Consider the following 20,630-nt stretch of genomic DNA (forward strand, 5'->3'; position numbering starts at 1 on the left):
TAATTTACCTGGACTTAGCTGTGTGATTCATTTCCTCTGGGATGTGTGGCCACTGATGGCTCTGCACAGTTGGTTTTTGGTTTTGTTCCTGTTTTTATTTTTAAGTCTGGCCTTCTTGAGGTTGCTTCTGTTTCCACACAGTTTAGTGGCCATGCAGTACTGGTCAGGGGTTATGTTCAAACACATCAAATCGATACGGCTTCCACCTGCTGTCATTGGATCTATGTGTGGATTTAGAAGTGTGTTCCAAGTTCAGATAGTTTTCAGGTCTGCCCCATTGGACCCTCTTGCATTTCCTCAGCACATGTGCACAGGCTTCTAATAGAACAAGGATGCATGAATAGTTTCAGCCCTCTCCATCCTTCTCAAGTGTGCACATCAACTCCAGTCAGCCAGGATATTTGAAGAGCTTGTCAAGTGCCTCTATGACTGGCTCTTTGTATCTTCCTGTTACATTTGTCTGACCCATGGGTCCCTTGTTTGCCAAACCGGGACTGCTACCACAGATTAGTAGAACCCCTGGCCTTCCCTGTTTGCTTGCCACTCAGATTGCAACACCACTGGGCATGGATTATTTCACCTTCTTTGAATCAAGTCAGTCCTCCAGCAGTGAAACTGCTGGTTATTCACAACCTACCTTGTGGTGTTAGAATTACCACATTGAATGATGGGAGGAAAAAGGGGAGCAGTCTCTAGCAAGTATGCCACAGATTTTCATGGTTATTTCCTAAATGAGTTTTTCCTAAAATAAGTGTTACTCGCTTTGTTGTTAATCCTGTAATCAATTTCCAGGACACTGAAATGGTTGTTTTTTATCTTTGTGTCCAGTTTTGTAGTTGCTTTTGGATTAGAGGGTTTGGAAACCTCCTCATTTAGACACATCAGAAGTCCCACCTAGGGACTTCCCTGGTGGCACAGTGATTAAGAATCTGCCTGCCAATGCAGGGGACACGGGTTCGATCTCTGGTCCGGGAAGATCCCACATGACACAAATCAACTAAGCCCATGCACCACAACTACTGAGCCCATGCTCCACAACTACTGAAGCCCGGGCGCCTAGAGCCCGTGCACCACAACCAAGAGTAGCCCCCGCTTGCCACAACTAGAGAAAGCCGCACACAGCAACGAAGACCCAACACAAGCAAAAACATTTTTTAAATTAAAAAAAAAAAAAGTGTGTCTTTAAAAAAAAAAAGTCCCACATAGTATTGAGTTTTGAACTGTTTAAATATTTTACACATTCAAATGTTAAAATTAAATCAGAAAGAATAAAGAAAATTAAGCCTAAAATGGATTACAAACAGAAACAAATTAATGTAACTATATCAAATTGATTACATGTTAACATAACTATATCAAATTGATTACGTAGAGAAGATAATTCCAATAACTTTGGACATATTGTTCTGGCTGTATACCCTTAGTAGAATATATCCTGAAGTCGGAAAGAACTGCAATGAAATCTTGAACTTTACGTAGTAGGTTATAGGTAGTTATAGTCATATAGTAATTTTGAACCTTTTTGTTTATTGTAGGATAGAGCAAATGAGTAAATATATTGCTGTTACCGGGAACTAGAGTTTTCACTGTGGGAGTTGGTGTGGTATTCACTTACTTGAATACATACATAGAAGATTTCACTTGTATGTATTCTCTGACTCTTGGGATTTTTGTTTTGTTTAAGATGTATTTTCATGGGTATCTTCATTGAGAGGGCCTAAAAGCAGTGACTCCCTAGTAACACCTAGATCTTAGTTTCTAAATGCTATTCCCCACTAAAAGAATCCAGGACTCCTTGGAGAAATGGCTGATTCCAGGTATGGGGAAGGCAGAGTACAAAGTATTGCACCTGGAATATAATGTACACCTGCAGCAAAGTTCACCCTTAGGGGGATAGATCCAAGCAAAGGTTTACGCAGATCCTAGAAGTGGCCTAAGAAAACTTAGGTAAGAAATCTGGAGCATGGTCTAAAGGGGCCCCACAGGAGGAAGGGTGCGGTCAGAAGAGGACCTTGACGGGCCCCTCTTGCCCTGGCCTAAGGAATGTACAGTGTTCTTCAACCCATGAAACCATCTGAGCATTTTATAACATTCCAGACTTTTTGCAGTGCTTTTTAAAATTCTCTTATAATTTTTTTTTTTTTTTTTTGGCTGCATTGGGTTCTCGTTGCTGCGTGCCAGCTTTCTCTAGTTGCGGCGAGCAGGGGCTACTCTTTGTTGTGGTACGCGGGCTTCTCATTGTGGTGGCTTCTCTTGTTGAGGAGCACGGGTTCTAGGTGCACAGACTTCCATAGTTGTGGCTCGTGGGCTCTAGCACAGGCTCAGTAGTTGTGGCGCACAGGCTTAGTTGCTCTGCGGCATGTGGGATCTTCCCGGACCAGGGCTCGAACCCGTGTCCCCTGCATTGGCAGGCGGATTCTTAACCACTCCGCCACCAGGGAAGTCCTCTTATAATTTTAAAAAACAACCTGTGAGGTAGAATTGAGTTGCCCAAATAGAGGCATTATGTACAGTCTACATTCAAAGGAAGATCATGTGGGGAAGGAAGTGAAAGGTAGTCCTGGGGAGGAGATATGGTTTGTGCTAGACTTTGAAAACAGGAAAATTTGGTTTGGGCAGCTGGAAGGGAAATCTAGAAGAAAAACAATGGCATTCCAAGGTGGGTAGGTAAGCAAAAGAATGGAGTGAAGAATAAGAGATCCAGCTGTCTAGAAGAGAGGACTTGTGTAGTAATGGGAGATTAGGTTGAGTAGGTTGGAATAGAAGTTTGTTGCAAAGAATAAAAGATTTCTGAATCTTCATTTTTTTTTTTTTTTTAACCTGTAAAATAGGTAAATACCTCCATGCCCATCTCTCAGAATTGTCTTGGGAAGCAGATGAGCTGAGCTAATGTATGTGACAGCAGATGTTAAGCAATGAAATGCTATACTGGTGTAAGTTATAGTGAACTTTGAGTGCCAGGCTGAAAAGTTTGCAGTTGTGGTAATAACTGTTGAAATAAACTCCATTCATCAAGGGCATTGTCTTTCTGAGGTTTTCCTTGGCAGTTCCTGTGATGATTTACAGTGCAAGGTAATGTCACTATTTCTCCCTGAGTTTTTAGTGATGGGGAGGACTACTGAGTTACGAGCCCTGTAAGAATTGTCCCCATTCTTATGGAAATACAATTCTAGAACAGATGTTTCCCTGTGAGGTCTCTTCAATGTGTTAAAAGGTATTGTGGAGGCATGTGAGAGAGCTCCTAACCATGTTAGACAAGAACCTGGAAAAAAAAAAAAAAAAAAAAAGAACCTGGAAGATTTGCACCCAGTAATGCAGCAGGATACCAACACTACCAGTTCACTCATGTGTGAATACTGCTGGCACTTAGCATGCTAAGTAAGACTTACACACGATGAAATCTGTCCTTGGATTCCATAACATTACACAGTGTGCGTGCCATCCTTTGGAAAAAAGAGGGTGTTCCGGCAGCAGAATACATCCTAGTCTTTGTACTGGGATCCCGTTAGTCTCCTGGCACAGCTGGGAGATAGCACAGCTTACTCTTCAAAGTGCTATTTTTAGCTGTTGCCAGGGAGATATTCAGCATGATATTGATACTTGAATTAATCCTCAATTTACACAATCTGTGGAAGCAGCAGCTCTTTTTCCAGGGTTTACTGCTTAACGGGTCACTGAGTTGTGATTTATCAGACAAAAAAATAAAATTCCTTCCTTAGAATAATTGGCCTCTGAAATACGTTCTGGAGCTCACCTCTTGGCCAGTTCAACTTTGAGGCCTAGTTATAAAGACACCGTGAGCTTTTCTCAGGCTGCCTGCTCAGGCTGGCCCTTATCAATAATTCCTTCTGGGTGTACCTTGGCTCTAGGCTTTTCTCATTGAAATGTTAATGTTCTAAATTTACCAAATAATGATTAAACTCTTAAAACACACACACACACACACACACACTTCACAAGAGCCTGACACACACACACACACACACACACACACACACACTTCACAAGAGACACACGCACGCACGCACGCATGCACGCACGCGCGCGCTTGCGCGCGCTTCACAAGAGCCTGATCTGGCAGTCTGAAAGACTCATCTGTGTTCATGGAACATTCCTGATAAGTTGGCACTGGAGAGCAGATATAGACCAGAAAGTAGCTTGAAATTAGAGTTAAAATAGATTGAAATTGTTAATGTATGGACATTAAACTCTAATAACTTGATGAGTTGCCCCTCTCTAAAGAATTTTTTTGATATAACTGTTTTTTTTAAAATACATTCCAGACCTTTAAGACCTGTGATGCATTTATTCATGTGATCCTATAATTTTTTATTTTAACTTATTAACATGCTACCTTGCATTAATATATTTTCTAATGTGAAAACAACTTTTCATTTCATTGTTAGAACGTTATTAGCCAGTGATACATGGATGTGTGTGTGGTTTTGAGTGAATTTAAAATTGATCAAATGAATTCCCTAATATTTATAGGGTTTTGATTTTACCCTAATTGAAATTGTTTTAGAATTTAAAAATTTTTTTTTAGTTTTTCTTAAACCCCTTCACCCATTCTCCCACACCCACCCCACCCCACCCCACCCCACCCCCCTGCCCCAACCTATGAGCCTGGTGTTTTTTGTTTTGTTTTGTTGTTTTGTTTAGATTCCACATATAAGAGAAATCATATGGTGTTTGTTTTTCTCTGACTGATTTATTTCATTTAGCATAATGCCCTCTAGGTTCATCCATGTTGTCGCAAATGGGAAGAGTTCATTCTCTTTTATGGCTAAATAAAATTCCATTGTATGTATATATATATATGTGTGTGTGTGTGTATGTAACACCACAGTTTCTTTTTTTTTTTTAAAGAGCTCCGGGCTTATTTATTTATTTGGCTGTGTTGGGTCTTCGTTTCTATGCGAGGGCTTTCTCTAGTTGTGGCAAGCAGGGGCCACTCTTCATTGCGGTGCACGGGCCTTTCACTGTCGCAGCCTCTCTTGTTGCGGGGCACAGGCTCCAGACGTGCAGGCTCAGTAGTTGTGGCTCACGGGCCTAGCTGCTCCGCGGCATGTGGGATCTTCCCAGACCAGGGCCCGAACCCATGTCCCCTGCATTGGCAGGCAGATTCTCCACCACTGCGCCACCAGGGAAGCCCCACACCACAGTTTCTTTACCATTCATCCATTGACGGCCACTTAGATCGTTTCCATATCTTGGTTATTGTAAACAACACTGCAGTGAACATGGGGGTGCAGATATCTTTTTGAGTTAGTATTTTCATTTTCTTAAAATAAATACCCAGAAGTGGAATTGCTGGATCATATGGTAGTTCTATTTTTAAGTTTTTAAGGAACGTCCATACTGTTTTCCATAGTGGCTGTACCGATTTACATTCCCACCAACAGTGCACAAGGGATTTCTTTTCTCCACATTCTTGCCAATGCTTGTTATTTCTTGTCTTTTTGATAATAGCCATTCTAACAGGTGTGAAGTGATATCTCATTGTAGTTTTGATTTGCATTTCCTTGCTGATTAATGATTTTGAACATCTTTTCATGTACCTGTTTGCCATGTATGTCTTCTTTGGAAAAATGTCCGTTCAGATCTTCTTTTTAATAAGATTGAGGTTTTTTGCTGTTAAGTTGTATGAGTTCTTTATGTATTTTAGATATTAATGCCTTATCAGGTATATGATTTGTAAATATTTTCTTCCATTCATTTTGTTGATGGTTTCCTTTGCTGTCCAGAAGCTGTTTAGTTTGATGTAGTCCCACTTGTTTATTTTTGCTTTTGGTGTCAGATTCAGAAAATCATTACCAAGACCTATGTCAAGGAGCTTACCGCCTTAGTTTTCTTCTAAGAGTATTATGGTTTCAGGTCTTACGTTCAAGTCTTTAATCCATTTTGAATTAATTTTTGAGTGTAGTATAACATAGTGGTTCATTTTCATTCTTTTGCATGTGGTTGTCCAGTTTTCCCAGCACCACTTATCGAAGAGACTGTCCTTTCCTCATTGTATATTCTTGGCTCCGTTATCGTAAATTAATTGACCATGTGTGTGGGTTTATTTCTGGGCTCTCTGTTCTGTTTCATTGATCAGTGTGTCTGTTTTTATGCCAATACCATACCATTTTAATTACTATAGTTTTGTAATATAGGTTGAAATCAGGGAGCATGATGCCTCCAGCTTTGTTTATCTTTATCAAGATTGCTTTATCTATTTGGGGTTGAAATAACTTTTAACTGGATTTGTTATGGGGTTTTCTTGGCCTCCAGCATCAAATCCCCTTTCTCATGTGGAGGAAATTCCCCTGTGCTGTAATCATGTTGAGTGCCAGTCAATCCCCCGATTCCCTCACTCTGTTTTCTGACAGCCAAGGCATGTGACCTATGCTTGGCTCATTGGATGCTTCTGACCAAAACTTTAAATCTGGATCAGGACAAAGAAAGGGGAATGGTTAGGATTTATTGGCTGCTATTTACAGTCCTATTTTGGCCAGATTCTTCCACTAAAAGACACTTAATGTTTTCTTGCTTTTTGACTTAACAGAGCTGCCTTGAGTCCTGCTTGTTTTCTAAGCCTATATTTTAGGCCTCCCTTTGATTGTGTGAGCCCCACAGTAGCTTTCCAGTAAATATTCCCTTAATTTTTTTTTTTTTTTGCCTAAGATAGTCCTTTTGCTAGCATCCAAAAATCCTGACCAGTACAACAGAGGATATTATAATTCAAGCACCTCCTTCCTGGGTAGTACTAGGTAAATGTGGCCACATTTTTGTGTTTTGATTGCCATCACCACTACCCATTTTATTTTTTCCTGTATTCCCTTAGAGTAGTCCTTCTTCAGATATGTTATATCTTAAAATGAATTATTATTGTGTCTGCTGAACATTAGTAGATGTCATAAAAACTAAATTCAGTTTATACCTACCTTTTAGTTTCTTTATTGAGATTCATCAAGTGTTCTGTTTCATCCAGAGTATGGTAATAAGGTATTTGGAAAGCACCCTGGTCTCAACAGCTCATTTACAAATCTCCAGAGACATAACATTTTTAGTTTAGTTCCTAATCTTAAGAGTACCAATTGTTTAGGCTCCCAGTTTGTACTGTGGATGAAAAACCCTGCTAACTTTATTTCCTCCCTTTGAAGTTTTTATTTAGTCAGAAGCTTCAAGAAAGAAGGAAGAGATTTTTGGAGATTCTCTCTTTTTTAAAAATGCTGTCAAAAGGTGGCAGGCAGACCCTGCTGCCAGTTCTGCTTCTGCCGACCATATTGCTAAGATGTTCAGGGCTGAAAGCACATAGGGACTCGGCACGTGTCATCTTTGCTCTACAGAATAACATTCACTCTGCCTTTGAGTTCAAAGAGTGCTTGGCCATCTGTGTTAATTTCTGAGTTGTTAGAAGAAGCTAAGAAGAGAGAGGTTTCTCTGGGTTTCTTCAAATTTCCCTGTGTTAGCCTGCTAACTGCATACTGCCTGACCCTGCAAATAAGACTTGTCCTCCATAATGTGCTCTGCTGGCTACTGTATGTCACCTTTATGACACAAACTGCAATTGTAGCTAAATAAGTATTACATTATTTGTTTTACAGAAAAATAATAGCTCATATTTATTGAGCCCTATTTGCCAGTCGGTGTTTTGGGAGTTTTACATAAATTATCACATTAATCCATAAGTCTATTAAAACCTTAAGTTTTAGATGAAGAAACTAGGCTCAGAACGATCTGGAACTTGTCCAGGATCTTCTACAATTAATAAGTAGCAGATCTAGAATTTGAATTTGTAATGGTAAGCGTACCAGTGGGTGTACTTAGTTTCATTTTTAGTAAATAGAAATTACTGTTCCATGCAAAAGCTAGAAACATAGAAAACCTGGGTTTTATCTTTTAAACATCAAGAATTCACTTGATGATTAGCCAGATGGTCATGTGTTTTTTTCTGTATGTTTGAGATTTAGATAAAACTGACCCAGTTCTCAAAAGTCAAGCTGCTGCCTATTGAATAGCGTAATGTGTAATGAAAGCTGACCTTTTTGTTCATTTATCATAATATTGTGAGAATTTATGTCATTCTCTGATCTCTTTCAGAGAAGGAGAGAAGAGAGCTCTATACTAAAGGAGGAGGGAAATGAGCAGTTTAAGAAAGGAGGTAAGATACCTATTTCAGCACTGATGCTGAGCGTCTTGACTCCTCATTCTTTTGTAGATTCTGTGAAGAAACACCAAAGAACATTTGGAAACAACTAGCAGACCTAAACTGCTAATAATACCCTGTTGCCTCCCAACACCTTGGAATTTTGTTTTTTTATCAGGTCCAAATTATTCTCCAGTGACACTGACCAGTTACCATGTGTCTCTAGGCACAGGCATAGTTTTTCTTTTCTGTAATCTACTGTCTATAAACCCAGAGATTAGGAGGAAAAACTCTTGAGTTTTTGCTTTGGGAAACTCTAAACTGGAATGTTAAAAGGCTATTTGCTGCATTGCTGTCAAAACAGGGTCCCCGTTACTCACCTGTGACAGTGCTGTGAATACTGGCCCAGTGCATCCGGTGTGGCCGAGGGAAGGATTTTGCTTGTACTTTGGTTGCTCTTTCATGTGCCTTTTTCTGTGGATGCCTTAAGTAGAGAGATGTTCCTTCTGCATTTCCTATATTTGCTTAGGAATAAGTGGGGTTCGTTCTTATAATTTGGGGGAACTATTTGATCTTATGATCAAATTCTATCACATCTCAGAGTGTGCATGCTTTAGAAATCTAGGAGTAGTAACATCTTCCCCTAGTTATTTTTAGGTTAAAAAAATTTTGTTTTCTTATATCCTGGTTTAGCAATCATCACTTCTTTTTTTCTAAGAAAACTAAAGGTTCTCTGAAAACGTATCTCCTTGTATTTTAGTATTAAATATTTCAAATCTGAGAAAGGAGTGAGTAGGCAATTTTTCTTTTAGTACCCTGACCATAATTCTTTGTGTGGCAATGGATATATAAATTTATCACCATTTTCTCTTTTAAGGTGTTTAGTCAACTGCTGAATTTTACATTGTTGCTTTTCGCTCTATAAAATGTTTCTCCAAACATTTCATGGAAGCAGTTTCAGTGGGGTTGACTCCATGAAAGCACAATGTCTTTAATGAAAATATATACATAGAATTTTTTTCTTCATCCTGGGCCATTAATCCCAGATTTCAGTCTCTTTCATCTGTCCAGTTCCCTAATCCCCTTTCAAAACTCTTTACTAAATTGATAAGCCAAATGAAAGGTGAACATATAGAGCATTCTGTTGGAGACCTTTGTCCCGTGAATGGAAAGCTATGCATTCTGAGATCTTTTGGAATACAGTGATATCAGGTATAAAATCATAACGACCTCTCATATTTTACCTTATCCTCAGATTATATAGAAGCTGAAAGTACTTACAGTCGAGCCCTTCAGATGTGTCCATCCTCCTTCCAGAAAGACAGGTCTATTCTGTTTTCAAATAGAGCTGCTGCAAGGATGAAACAGGTATGTATCTTTGACCTTTTCTTTTTAAGAAGCACATGAACTTACAGTGTTTTCGTAGTATAGCTTCTCTCCAGAAACAAGCGTAGGGGCTCTAAAGTTGCTGCCTCTCTTTTCCTACCCATATATTTCCCTGATTTAAAGGGCACGGGGAAGATAGAAAAAATATTTTGAAAAACTTCAGTCAGATTACTGTTCACATTCCTCATTAAAGTGGCTGAGTGAACACTTTCATGGAAGGAAGCCTGGCAAAGTTTCCACCAAACTAGGGCAAGTTAATGAAGCAAAGAGCCTAGTGCATCTCCTAGAATAGCTACAGCTGCTTATTTTAGGCCTCTGGAACTCTAGATAAAGACCCAAAGCGATAGGAAACAGTGCTTAAAACTGGACTTCAAGATGCTTATCCCTGAGATTCTGATTTTCTGTTGAAAGTGTGGACATAGGGAGAAACGTCCAAGAGTTGGGGTGAGAGGTACGCTTAAATGCAAAGTAGGTGTCAGGGAAAGTTCAAAGGTATTTTGTATTTCCAAAGGATTGAGAACCTGGTGTAACGGTGAATTTAGAATAGATGAGAGTGTAAATATATTTGTTTGGTATTGTGCTGGATAACAAAAGTTAGATTTGTGATTTGTCTGATATTCCTATTTAGTCAACATAGTAAATCTTGCCAGATTGAAATGATGAGAGCTTGAAAAAAACAATACCACTTGTTTAACTGTGACTACTTGTATTCAAAGCACAAAGGGTAGGTTTTTTAACACACCTTTAAGCAACTACGAAGCAGACCCAAGACTGGGTGAAGTGGTTTTCTGTTCGTTTAGATCAGGTATCTACATCACTTTCTTTTTTGATGTTGACTGGAATTCTCTAGTGCTTCTACCAAAGTCACTTTGGATGGCCAGGGTTTTTAAAGGGGGGTGGGGGTGTGCTTGAATATTCGGACATGCAAAAAGTTTTATTTTAACCCAGACTTGTATGTTTTGTTATTGGATTCAGTGTCCAAGGTGAAGTTTTTTAGAGTGATTCCTGTGGCATGAGAGAAGGAATAATTCTGGAGTATACAAACAGACATTTTGTATTAAGCGAAATAAAACAACTGTTTTAAGTTTACTTAAAACAACAGTCATTAATATATTCTACCATCGATCAGAATTCACACCTAACAGTTTTTACACTTAGCTGGAAAATTCTGATCTTTCACTTTTGCCTCTTGGAGACATCTAGCCACATTCCTAGACTGGAAATTGTCATTGTAAAGTGAGATCAAGGATACCTTCAGTGTCAGAGAAAACGCACCACACCCATTTGGCTCCTGGGTTTTGGGGTTCTTTGTTCCCACAATTGCCAAGTTACTGGCATTGCTCGTGTTGGGCTAGTATGATCGACTGGTTCTTGAATTAGGAAAATGTATGGCCTTGCTAGTCTTCTGTCTGTCACAGCTGAGGAGAACTCGAAAGAGAGTTGCTCTGTGACTCTTTCCTGAACAAAGGATAGGTTTGTTAGTGGGGTTTTTGTTTGTTTTGTTCTTTTAACTTGCATTCCTAATATTTTTAAAAGATCCTAAAATTATAGACTTGGAGACTTTCAGAATTAATGTGCTGAAGTGATTTAAGGAGCATGTTCTGAGTTTAAGGAAGTGATGGGTTAACTACTTTAAGAAGAATTTCTGAAAGGCAAGTTTGCAGGCTCAGCATCCCTGACTGGGTGTGCCTGGGCAAGCTTTATGTTTCATGTCTGGAGAGGGAAAAGGCAAACTGGAGTTAGGACAGAGTTTCAGCTCTAGGCCTGACTACACAAGAGCAGACAAAGCCCTAAAAAAATAGGCTCTAAAAGTAGTTACTTGGGGGCACAAAGAATACCACCACAGCAGTTGTACACATAAGTTATAAAGATTTGGGACTTCCCCAGTGGTGCAGTGGTTAAGAATTCGCCTGCCAATGCAGGGGACACGGGTTTGAGCCCTGGTCAGGGAAGATCCCACAGGCCGCAGAGCAACTAAGCCCGTGCACCACAACTACTGAGCCTGCGCTCTAGAGCCCGTGAGCCACAACTACTGAGCCTGCGTTCCACAACTGCTGAAGTCCGTGTGCATAGAGCCTGTGCTCCACAACAAGAGAAGCCACTGCAATGAGAAGCCCGCGCACTGCAACAAAGAGTAGCCCCCGCTCACTGCAACTAGAGAAAGCCCATGCGCAGCAACGAAGACCCAACGCAGCCATAAATTAATTAATTATTTTTAAAAGTTATAAAGACTTACTCCTATTTCAGTTTAAAATATGAAGTTGAATCTTAGATTTATAGAAATCTAATAAGTTGGGGAAATACTGACTTACAGATTTCTTTACTACAGGACTTCCTGTTAGAGTTTTTAATATGTGAATTGCTATGATGAACACTGGAAGAGATAATATAGTTAGTGTTTCCCAAATGACTCTGGAACCTTTTTTGCTTATTGTGGGTAAAATACACATGCTACAAAATTGACCATTTTAACCATATTAAAGTATAGAATTCAGTGCCATTCACAGTGGCACTGAATACATTCACAGTGTTAGGCAGCCATCACCACTGTCTGGTTCCAAAATTTTTTTTATGACCCTAAAAGGAAACCCATTAAGCAGTCACTCCCCATCCTGGAACTGTTTCTGATTGAATCCTGAAACTCAATTTGGTAGACATTGCTCTAAAATATTCTGCAGAATATTTGGCATTTGCTACAGTAGCCATTATGGAAGTATTGAACGTTTATTTGAACTAACATTTCTCTAACATTGTAGAAAATTTCTAATTTGGGGAAAATAGACATTTAGAGCTTAGAAAAGTTAAATAGCAGATTAGTGTCAGAGCTGAAACTAGAATCTAGTTCTTTTGATATCCTGTGTTCTTTCCACTGTGCCATGCTTCTCAATTCAGCAAGTTAAATTAGTTAGATATCTTATTTAGTGAATTGTTTTGTATTTTTGTTTCATCAGTGGATAAATTAAGGTTCATAACTGAGACTACACGACAAGCCATACAGTAGTCTGTAGATGGACCATCTGTATACATTTTCAAGATACCACTTTGGGTGCGATATATAACAGCTAGCCAAAGAGGAGGGTTATTAATTCAGTTATTCATATATCAGTCATTTGCCCTGTTAATTGATCACAAAGTTTTCTCACTGTCAACATTCTAATGTAAAGTGTCTTGCAAATATAACAAGTCAATTGCAACAGTCTTTAAAGATACTTTAGGAAGAAGCTACTTGAAAAATTTGTCACCAGGAGGCTTTCAAGTTAGAGCTGTGAGCATAGTTTGAATTTTAGCTTGGAAGTAACATGCATGTTTTGGTGTTATTTCCTTGAAAAGCATTCTGCATCTCCATAAGCAATTATTAATGATCAGCATATGTCATTGAGCCTTTGGGCTATTGAGACAGAATTAGGGTGACATATTAATGATCTGTTTCCTTTTAGGACAAGAAAGAGATGGCCATCAGTGACTGCAGCAAAGGTACAGCTTTTTGGTCTTGTTGCATGTTAACATACAAAAGCATTACCTCAGCTAGACAAGCAAATAAGGAGGCTCTCAGTCAGGTGTGTACTTGTACACATGTACTCTTCTTCTGAGGCAGTTAAAGAAGAAGCTCTCGGCCTTTCTTAGAGGTACTGCACAGTAGTTGTCTTAGTGTAAGCATGCTTTTGAATGGATAGTTCAGTCAGTTTATCCTGTATTGGTAAATATATGGAGAATAATTCCAGGCTACCTTGGCCACAGAAACAGAGTTTATTCCCTGTATGTCCAAATTACTCTCCTTTGAAACTGAAGTTGAAGATCTTAGTTAGCTGCTATTGGGGTACCTGAATCTGTGTGTTTGGAAGGGCAGTTGCTGTTAGGGAATTGGTACTCTCTTCAGATGTAGTACTTAATCCAGACCTCCTTGCCATCATTTTAATTATCCTTTCAGGTTCCACACAATGAATCAAGCCTCTGCTATCTGAGTTCCATCATGGTCTTTTCGTTCTACCAACTGATAGAGACAGCCCCAGACATAGATCACCATTGTTTTTTCCACAGATTTACTGATAGGCCAGACGGTTGTCTTGTCTTGGTGTGGAGAACACACAATCATTTTCCGTGCATCTTGCTACTCTCATGAGTCTTTCTAGCTAATTACTACTGTTGTAATTTGTGGGTTGTTGTTGTTTTTTTTTCCATTTTCCTCCTTTGGATAACATTTTCTCTGAGAGAATCATAGAGTTAGAAAGAACCTTATATATTATCTAATCCCACTCTCAGACCAAGCATGAATTCCCTCTTCTGTTTTGTTTTTTAGGTTTTTTTTAACATGAATTAGTCACCCTCTCTACTGGATTTCTTTTCTTTATACTTGGTATTTCTATAGAGTATCTGAATGAAACTGTTACTACATTAGAATCTAGCAAACTTCTTCTGATCTATTTATCTTGGGCTGCAACTAATTCTGAATGTACTGTTTTGTTTGGAAGAAGGTGTTTGACCTTAATCTGTGTGAGATGTGTGGGTTTGAAGAGTTTAAATTAGGAACAAATTTCTGATTTTCAGTTCTTTTCTCTGTAACCAAATGGTGAGAAAATGCCTTGTAAGCCTGATTAGCAGGGTATACACTAGGAAAGAGAATTCATTTCTAGCTGTAACTCTCAGTGTAGGAGCCAAGAAAATGAAAGGAAGGGGGAGGAAAGTGTTTCCAACCAAAGTGTTTTCCAGATTTGTTTTTGGATTTGGTTAAATCAGTATTCATGTGCTTATACTTAGTTGTTATGGGCTGCATATGGGTGGTTGAACCCATAGGCCAAATACATTGACACTAGTATGGTTTATTTGTATTAAGGACCCTTCTCCTCCCACCAACCCCCCAAACACATGCCCACTCAGTGCATAAACCCTGGCAAAGGACTTAGCTTATTTCTAAGGTCATATTTGGAGCTCATTACTACCAGTTATATGGAAGAGTATTTAATGCTAGTCACCTTTGGTCTTTTAGCCTTGGCATAAATAAAGTTTAATTTAATTCTGTTTATATGGATTGAGAAAGAAAATCACAAGTTAGAGTGAAAAGTTGACATTTGAGGTTTTTGTAAAGTAATCATGGGGAATTCCCTGGCTCTCCAGTGGTTAGGACTCGGTGCTTTCACTGCCAGGGCCCGGGTTCAATCTCTGGTCGAGGAACTGAGATCCTGTAAGCTTTGAGGCGTGGCCAAAAAAAAAAAAGTAATCATGGGAAGAGTTCTTTCTCTTCAATACATATTTGCATTGTTAGAAGCTATCCACTAGTTGAGAAGGGGGCAGTATCTGAGTTAAAATGTAAATTAGGGGGTTCAGTTTTTTAAAAGATGTAGTAGAGGTCATTGGAGTATTTTTTTTTTTTCCTGTGAGTATTATGTAGTTGGGAATATTTTAAGAGAATATGATGTGCTGGACTAAGGGGAGGTTGACAGCGTGTAAAGTTGGAATGTTGAGGTTTGGGTTCTTCCAGAAAACCTTCTCCTGAACCAGTATCCCCCTCCAACCCCTGTCCCATTTCTCTGGTCTGCTTCATTGAAAGATTGTCTATACCTACTGTGTCTCCTTTGTCTTCTCCCATTCTCTCCTCACGCATCCTTTGGACTTCTGTTTCATTCATGCCCCTGAAACCCTTCTTGTAAAGGTCACCAACAACTTCCTCTTGTTCAGTAGTTGCTTCTCTATCCTCATCTTACTTGACCTCCCAAAAGCATTTAACACAGTGTGTCATTCCTCATTTTCTTCTGTTGCATTGGCTATTCCTTTTTAGTCTCTTTTGCTGGCTTCTCTGTCAGCCTCATCATTTTGGAAGTCCCTAGTTCTTCATCTATAGGGCCCTCTTCTTTTTTTTCCCTCTATATTTTCTCCCTATGTGATCTCTTCTAGTTCTGCAACTTTCAATAACCCATCTCTATGCTATGGTTTATATTTTTGGCTCTGCCCTGTAGTCTGGAGCTCTGTATCCCATTGCAAAGTTGACATCTCCTCTGGGATGTCTGGTAGGCATTGCAGATTTAACGTGCCCAGAACAGACTCTGGTGCCTCCGCAGTCCCCATGCATGCATGCATGAATACAACTTGAGGTTAGTTTTTTTCATTCTAATGAATGGCATTATTATCCATTATTTACTTGCTGAAACGAAAACCTTTGGAGTCATCCCGGATTACTCTTTCTTTCATTCCACATGGCTTAATTGATTAGCAAATCCTTTGGGCTCTGATTCAAAGACGTTTCCTTAATCTGGCCTCTCCTTTCCGTCTCCACGTTAGCAGCTTAGTCAGCATCCTCTCTCATCTGGACCATTGCAGTGACGTCCCAGCTGTCTCTGCTTCCCCTCGTCCCCTCCACACGGTAGCCAAAGTGATCCTTTAAAACTGTAAATCAGATTATGTCTTAATCTTCTTAATCTGCTTGAAACCATTCCAGTGGCTTCGTATCACACTTAAGAAAGAGTCCAAGCTCCCTTCCCTGGCCAGCAAGGCCTCCGTGACCTGCTTGTTGCGCATCTTCAATCTCATCTCTGCCGCAGCCCTTACCTAGTCACCAGCAAACACGTCACAGTTATTCTTGCTTTAGAGCCTTTACTCTTGTTAGTCCTTTTTCCTGTGTGCTCTTCCTCGGCTTTTCAAATGGCTGGCCTCCCTCAAATAATCCTTTTTCATATTTGACCACTCGCTAAAGTTACTTATTCCCCTCTTCACTTGAATTTACATCACCTTGTTTTACTTTTCTCTACAGCACAAAACTATCTGAAATTATTTGTATGCCATCTTCTCTTGCCTCCTAGAATAGCTTAAAGCTTCATGAGAACATGGACGTAGTCTGTTCTGTTTGCCACTAGTATACTCCAGAGATACACTGCACTAGGTGCATATATTAGGTACTAAATAAATAGTTACTGAAAGCGTGAGTGAATTTAAAAGCGAGTATATCACTTGAAAAGAAAAAAAGTTCTAGAGCCATGATATTGCTTTCTAACAGAGAAAGAAACAACTCAAAAAAGAATACAAGACTGTAGTATACTTGAACCAAAACGTGGGCACTGGATTATTGGAAGGGTTGTTGTTGGAAAAAGGAGAGGATATTATGTGCCAGTGATCTAAGGGTGTTAGAGCGGGAGTTTGAAGGAACAGTGAGGATTTAGCTAAAAATGTAACCTCAGGAGTCAAGGCACGACCTCAGTAGCTGAGGCCTAGAAAAGAGAGAATGATAGCAGAGTCTGCCACCAAAGTTCTCCCTCAATTTTTTAATGTGTGACTTCAAATTCCCTCTTACTTTTTCACTGTGCCTTGAGCTCTGTGTTTTGGCTTGTTCTGAAGTGGGTGAAGGACAAGTAGGTGGAAAGCAGAACTTGAGTATGGACCAGGGTTTGGTAAACTACAGTCACAAGCCAAATCCAGCCTGCATGCCACCTGCTTTTTTACAGCCTACAAGCTAAGAATGGTTTTTACATTAAATGGTTGGAAATAAAATTAAAAGAGAAGTAATATTTCAAGACACATAAAAATTATGTGAACTTCAAATTTCAGTATCCATAAATAAAGGCTTATTGTGATACACCTAACCTTATTTGCTTATGCATCGTCTGTGCTTGTTTTCATGCTACAATAGCAGAGTTCAGTAGTTGTAACAGACGGTCTGTCCCACAAAGTCTAAAATCTTTATTATCTGCCCTTTACAGAAGAAGTTTGCCAACTGTAGGTATGTCCTTTGACAAATAACTTTTCCTTATGGACCCATGGAGAATAATAAAGAAACTTGATATAGCTGAGGATGTATAGGCCCTTTTTCCTCATGGTGACAATTATTTCTTCTCTTTTTATAGCAATTCAGTTAAACCCCAGCTATATCAGGGCAATATTGAGGAGAGCGGAGTTGTACGAGAAGACTGACAAGCTGGATGAAGCCCTGGAAGACTATAAATCCATACTAGAAAAAGACCCATCAGTACATCAAGCAAGAGAAGCTTGTATGGTAAACCTAATTTTTTTACAAAAATATTTTCTATTCCTTGTGTTGCTACTCGGTGAATGTTAAATAATCCTTAGAGACACAACTATATGCCATTTCTAAGCTTTTGAGAAGTTTATCAGAATATATGGGAGATAGAACTTTGAAGTGGTGGCCACACACCCACTGTACCGTGCACTATGTAATCTTCATTCTAAAAGTGTTATCTGTGTAAACCTTTAACATCTAGGGTTGACAAGAACTTTATTTCATTGTTGGACTAGGGAAATCTTGTCTACTTGTAGGTGCCTGGTTTAGTTGAGAGTGAGTCTTAATATTATAGGTAACAAATTTCTGGTTTTCTTTTCATCCTTTTCCTTACTCAGTCACCAAGTTTCTATTCATTGTCATATGGCCAGCACATTTCCAATTGAATATATCTTAAACTAACTTTCTTATCTCTCTTAAAATGACTCTAGTTCTTGTCCTTGGCACTAAAAATCCTTTTGCTTCTAAATGACATAATATTTTTTATGTCAGTTGTAAGTTAGCTAAATGTTACTGGTTTTCCTCCCTTTAAAAATAACTGCAGATTTGTGCTTTTACCTTTAGCACCACTCTTTGATTATCTCTAACGCACAGAGCAACATACACTCTGAAGGATATACTGCAGTATTGGATGTGTATATCTTATTGCCCCAAAATAATGCGTGTTCAAGTAAGTTCGACAAACACTGGCTTTAACTAAACAGGTTTCTTCGCTGCCAGACTTTTCAGAGGGCCATTACGATGGAGACGTCCGTTCTGAACCCAGTACGCAGCAGAGGTGGCAGCAGAGGTGTCAGGAGCCGGGGAGCTACAGGAGTCTTTTATTTAAGCCACAGTTCTCGGTTTTGTTTTTTGAATTGAGGGCACTTGCCAGCATTTACAAATGGAAAGATTTTACTAGATAAAAATCTAAGTCGGGCTCCTCTTGAAATTGGAAGATGCGGACAGGCTGGCTCCTCCTTGAGCTCCCACACGCTGGCGTTCAGCTGGAGCTCTCGATTCCACGCTGAGCATGCCCGTCCTATTGCCTTACACCCGGTCCATTACTTATTTACATTTCCTCTCTGGCCCCTGAGGGCATCTGAGCCCCTGCTATACAGGTTCCCATCTAGTTCATGGGACTGTTATTCCACCAAGCTGACCTGAGAAATGTTGACTCATCTCCCTGCACTAATATTCTAGGTGGTTTGGGTTTTGTTTTGCTTTGTTTTTATACCCACTTGAGGTGAATTCCTTCAGTAACAACAGATCTTTTGAATAATGGGAGAAGGGCTCGTTGGGGTAATTAAAATACATAAGCAATTTGAAAGCAGTTTTAATCCTTTATCTGACTTTTAACGTATCTCTGAATGGTGTTAGAATTAACTTAAATGTGACATGAGGAAAGGGAATAGAGTTCTTAAAATCTTGGCTAAATTCTTGGTAGCCTTTATCCTTGTCAAATTAGTTTTAAGAGTTCCGTGAAAGGGAGCCTTTTTTTAAAGCTAGCTGTCATATGCATAAAGAATTTATTTTATCTTGAATTATTACAACTGAGTTAATACTGGACTCCCAGAGTACTTGGGGGCAATTACAGAGCTAAAAGTGACCATAGAAGACTCTAATCTAGATCAGCTGGAGGTGATTTGGTTCCAGGGGACATTTGGCCGTGTGGGGAGGCACTTTGTCATGACTGGGAGGGTACTGTTGGCATCTGGTGGGTGGGGGCCGGGGATGCTGTAAACAGTCTGCGATGCACAGGATAGCCCTACAGCAGTTACCCAGTCCAGAATAGCAGTAGTGCCAAGGCTGAGACGATCTGATGCTTTCTCAACAAATTAGATTACGTAAAGAAAGGACTTCAAGTTAAAAAATACAAATGAGCAAAAAAATTAATAATATAAATATCACCTATAATCCCACCACCTAAATATACCCCTGTAAACATCTGGTTTGTATCCTTTCAGACATTTTCTGTGTGTGTGTGTGTGTGTGTGTGTGTGTGTGTGTGTGTGTGTGTGTGTTTCACCAAGTTTTTATTGAGGTCCTCCTTGGGCCACTGTGCTAAGAACTGGGAATATAGCATTGAACCAAACCAAACTCCTGTCTCTGTAGCTCCCCCGCAGACAGACATTTGTTTTTCTCTATGTTTAATAGGCTCATGTATATGTACTTAACCTGGTCTCACTTTCACATGAGGTTTTTAATGTTTCTCAAATTCAAAATAAAGCCAAAAGATTTTCACAACCCACGTTTTGGTGCTTTTTCCCTCAGAGGTTACCTAAGCAAATTGAGGAACGTAATGAAAGACTAAAGGAAGATATGTTAGGTAAGTCTGCTTTCCTTACCTTCTCTTGACCATAAATAGCTAGGAAGCTGGGGATGGGGCCATCAGTACTTTTATTCATTAGAGGAGAATACAGCAGTTAGAAATAGCTTTGGGGCCCTTCGTTTGTTGTGGGCACCAGTACCATGGGGCTAGTGAGTTCTTAGCCATTTTTAACTCTAGAAGGAGCAGTTTGGTTTAGAGTGGATAGCAGCTTTTCAAAAACTAAACTTCCATTTTGTGTGTGTTGTTTGTTTGTTTTTTTTGGAAAATTTTCCTGCCTTCAAGAATGCAAACATAATTAACTCCCAACCTGGGCTGCCACCAACCTCTGTTTCAGATCATGAATTTCATAAAAACAGTTGAATTTCTTCATTTGAGTAAACAACTTCAGGTTTTTTGGTTTTTGTGTTTTTTATTTATCTATCTATCTATTTATTTATAGACCCAATGGCTGCATTGGGTCTTCGTTGCTGTGTGTGGGCTTTCCCTAGTTGTGGCGAGCGGGGGCTACTCTTCGTTGCGGTGCACAGGCTTCTCGTTGCAGTGGCCTCTCTTGTTGTGGAGCACAGGCTCTAGGCACGCGGGCTTCAGTAGTTGTGGAGCATGGGCTCAGTAGTTGTGGTGCACGGGCTTAGTTGCTCCGTGGCATGTGGGATCTTCCCAGACCAGGGCTCGAACCCGTGTCCCCTGCGTTGGCAGGCGGATTCTTAACCACTGCCCCACCAGGGAAGTCCCAACTTCAGGTTTTAAGTTCATTAGGATGCAATCAGTACAAGCCAATACCATGTCAAAACCAAGGG

At 39.7% G+C, this 20,630-nt stretch overlaps 1 protein-coding gene across 1 annotated transcript in view; it reads left to right on the plus strand.

Annotated features, from left to right (window-relative positions):
• The window catches only part of TTC1 (tetratricopeptide repeat domain 1), a 55,657-nt gene that overhangs the window by 26,383 nt on the left and 8,644 nt on the right, over positions 1-20,630 (plus strand). The window contains exons 3-7 of the mRNA XM_007171441.3: positions 8,089-8,149; positions 9,390-9,502; positions 12,958-12,994; positions 17,350-17,498; positions 19,776-19,830. Of these exons, the coding sequence (XP_007171503.2) occupies positions 8,089-8,149; positions 9,390-9,502; positions 12,958-12,994; positions 17,350-17,498; positions 19,776-19,830 (415 nt within the window). The remainder of the gene's footprint in view (positions 1-8,088; positions 8,150-9,389; positions 9,503-12,957; positions 12,995-17,349; positions 17,499-19,775; positions 19,831-20,630) is intronic.

Source organism: Balaenoptera acutorostrata, chromosome 2 (genome assembly GCF_949987535.1).
Source record: "Balaenoptera acutorostrata chromosome 2, mBalAcu1.1, whole genome shotgun sequence".
Taxonomy (NCBI): Eukaryota; Metazoa; Chordata; class Mammalia; order Artiodactyla; family Balaenopteridae; genus Balaenoptera; species Balaenoptera acutorostrata.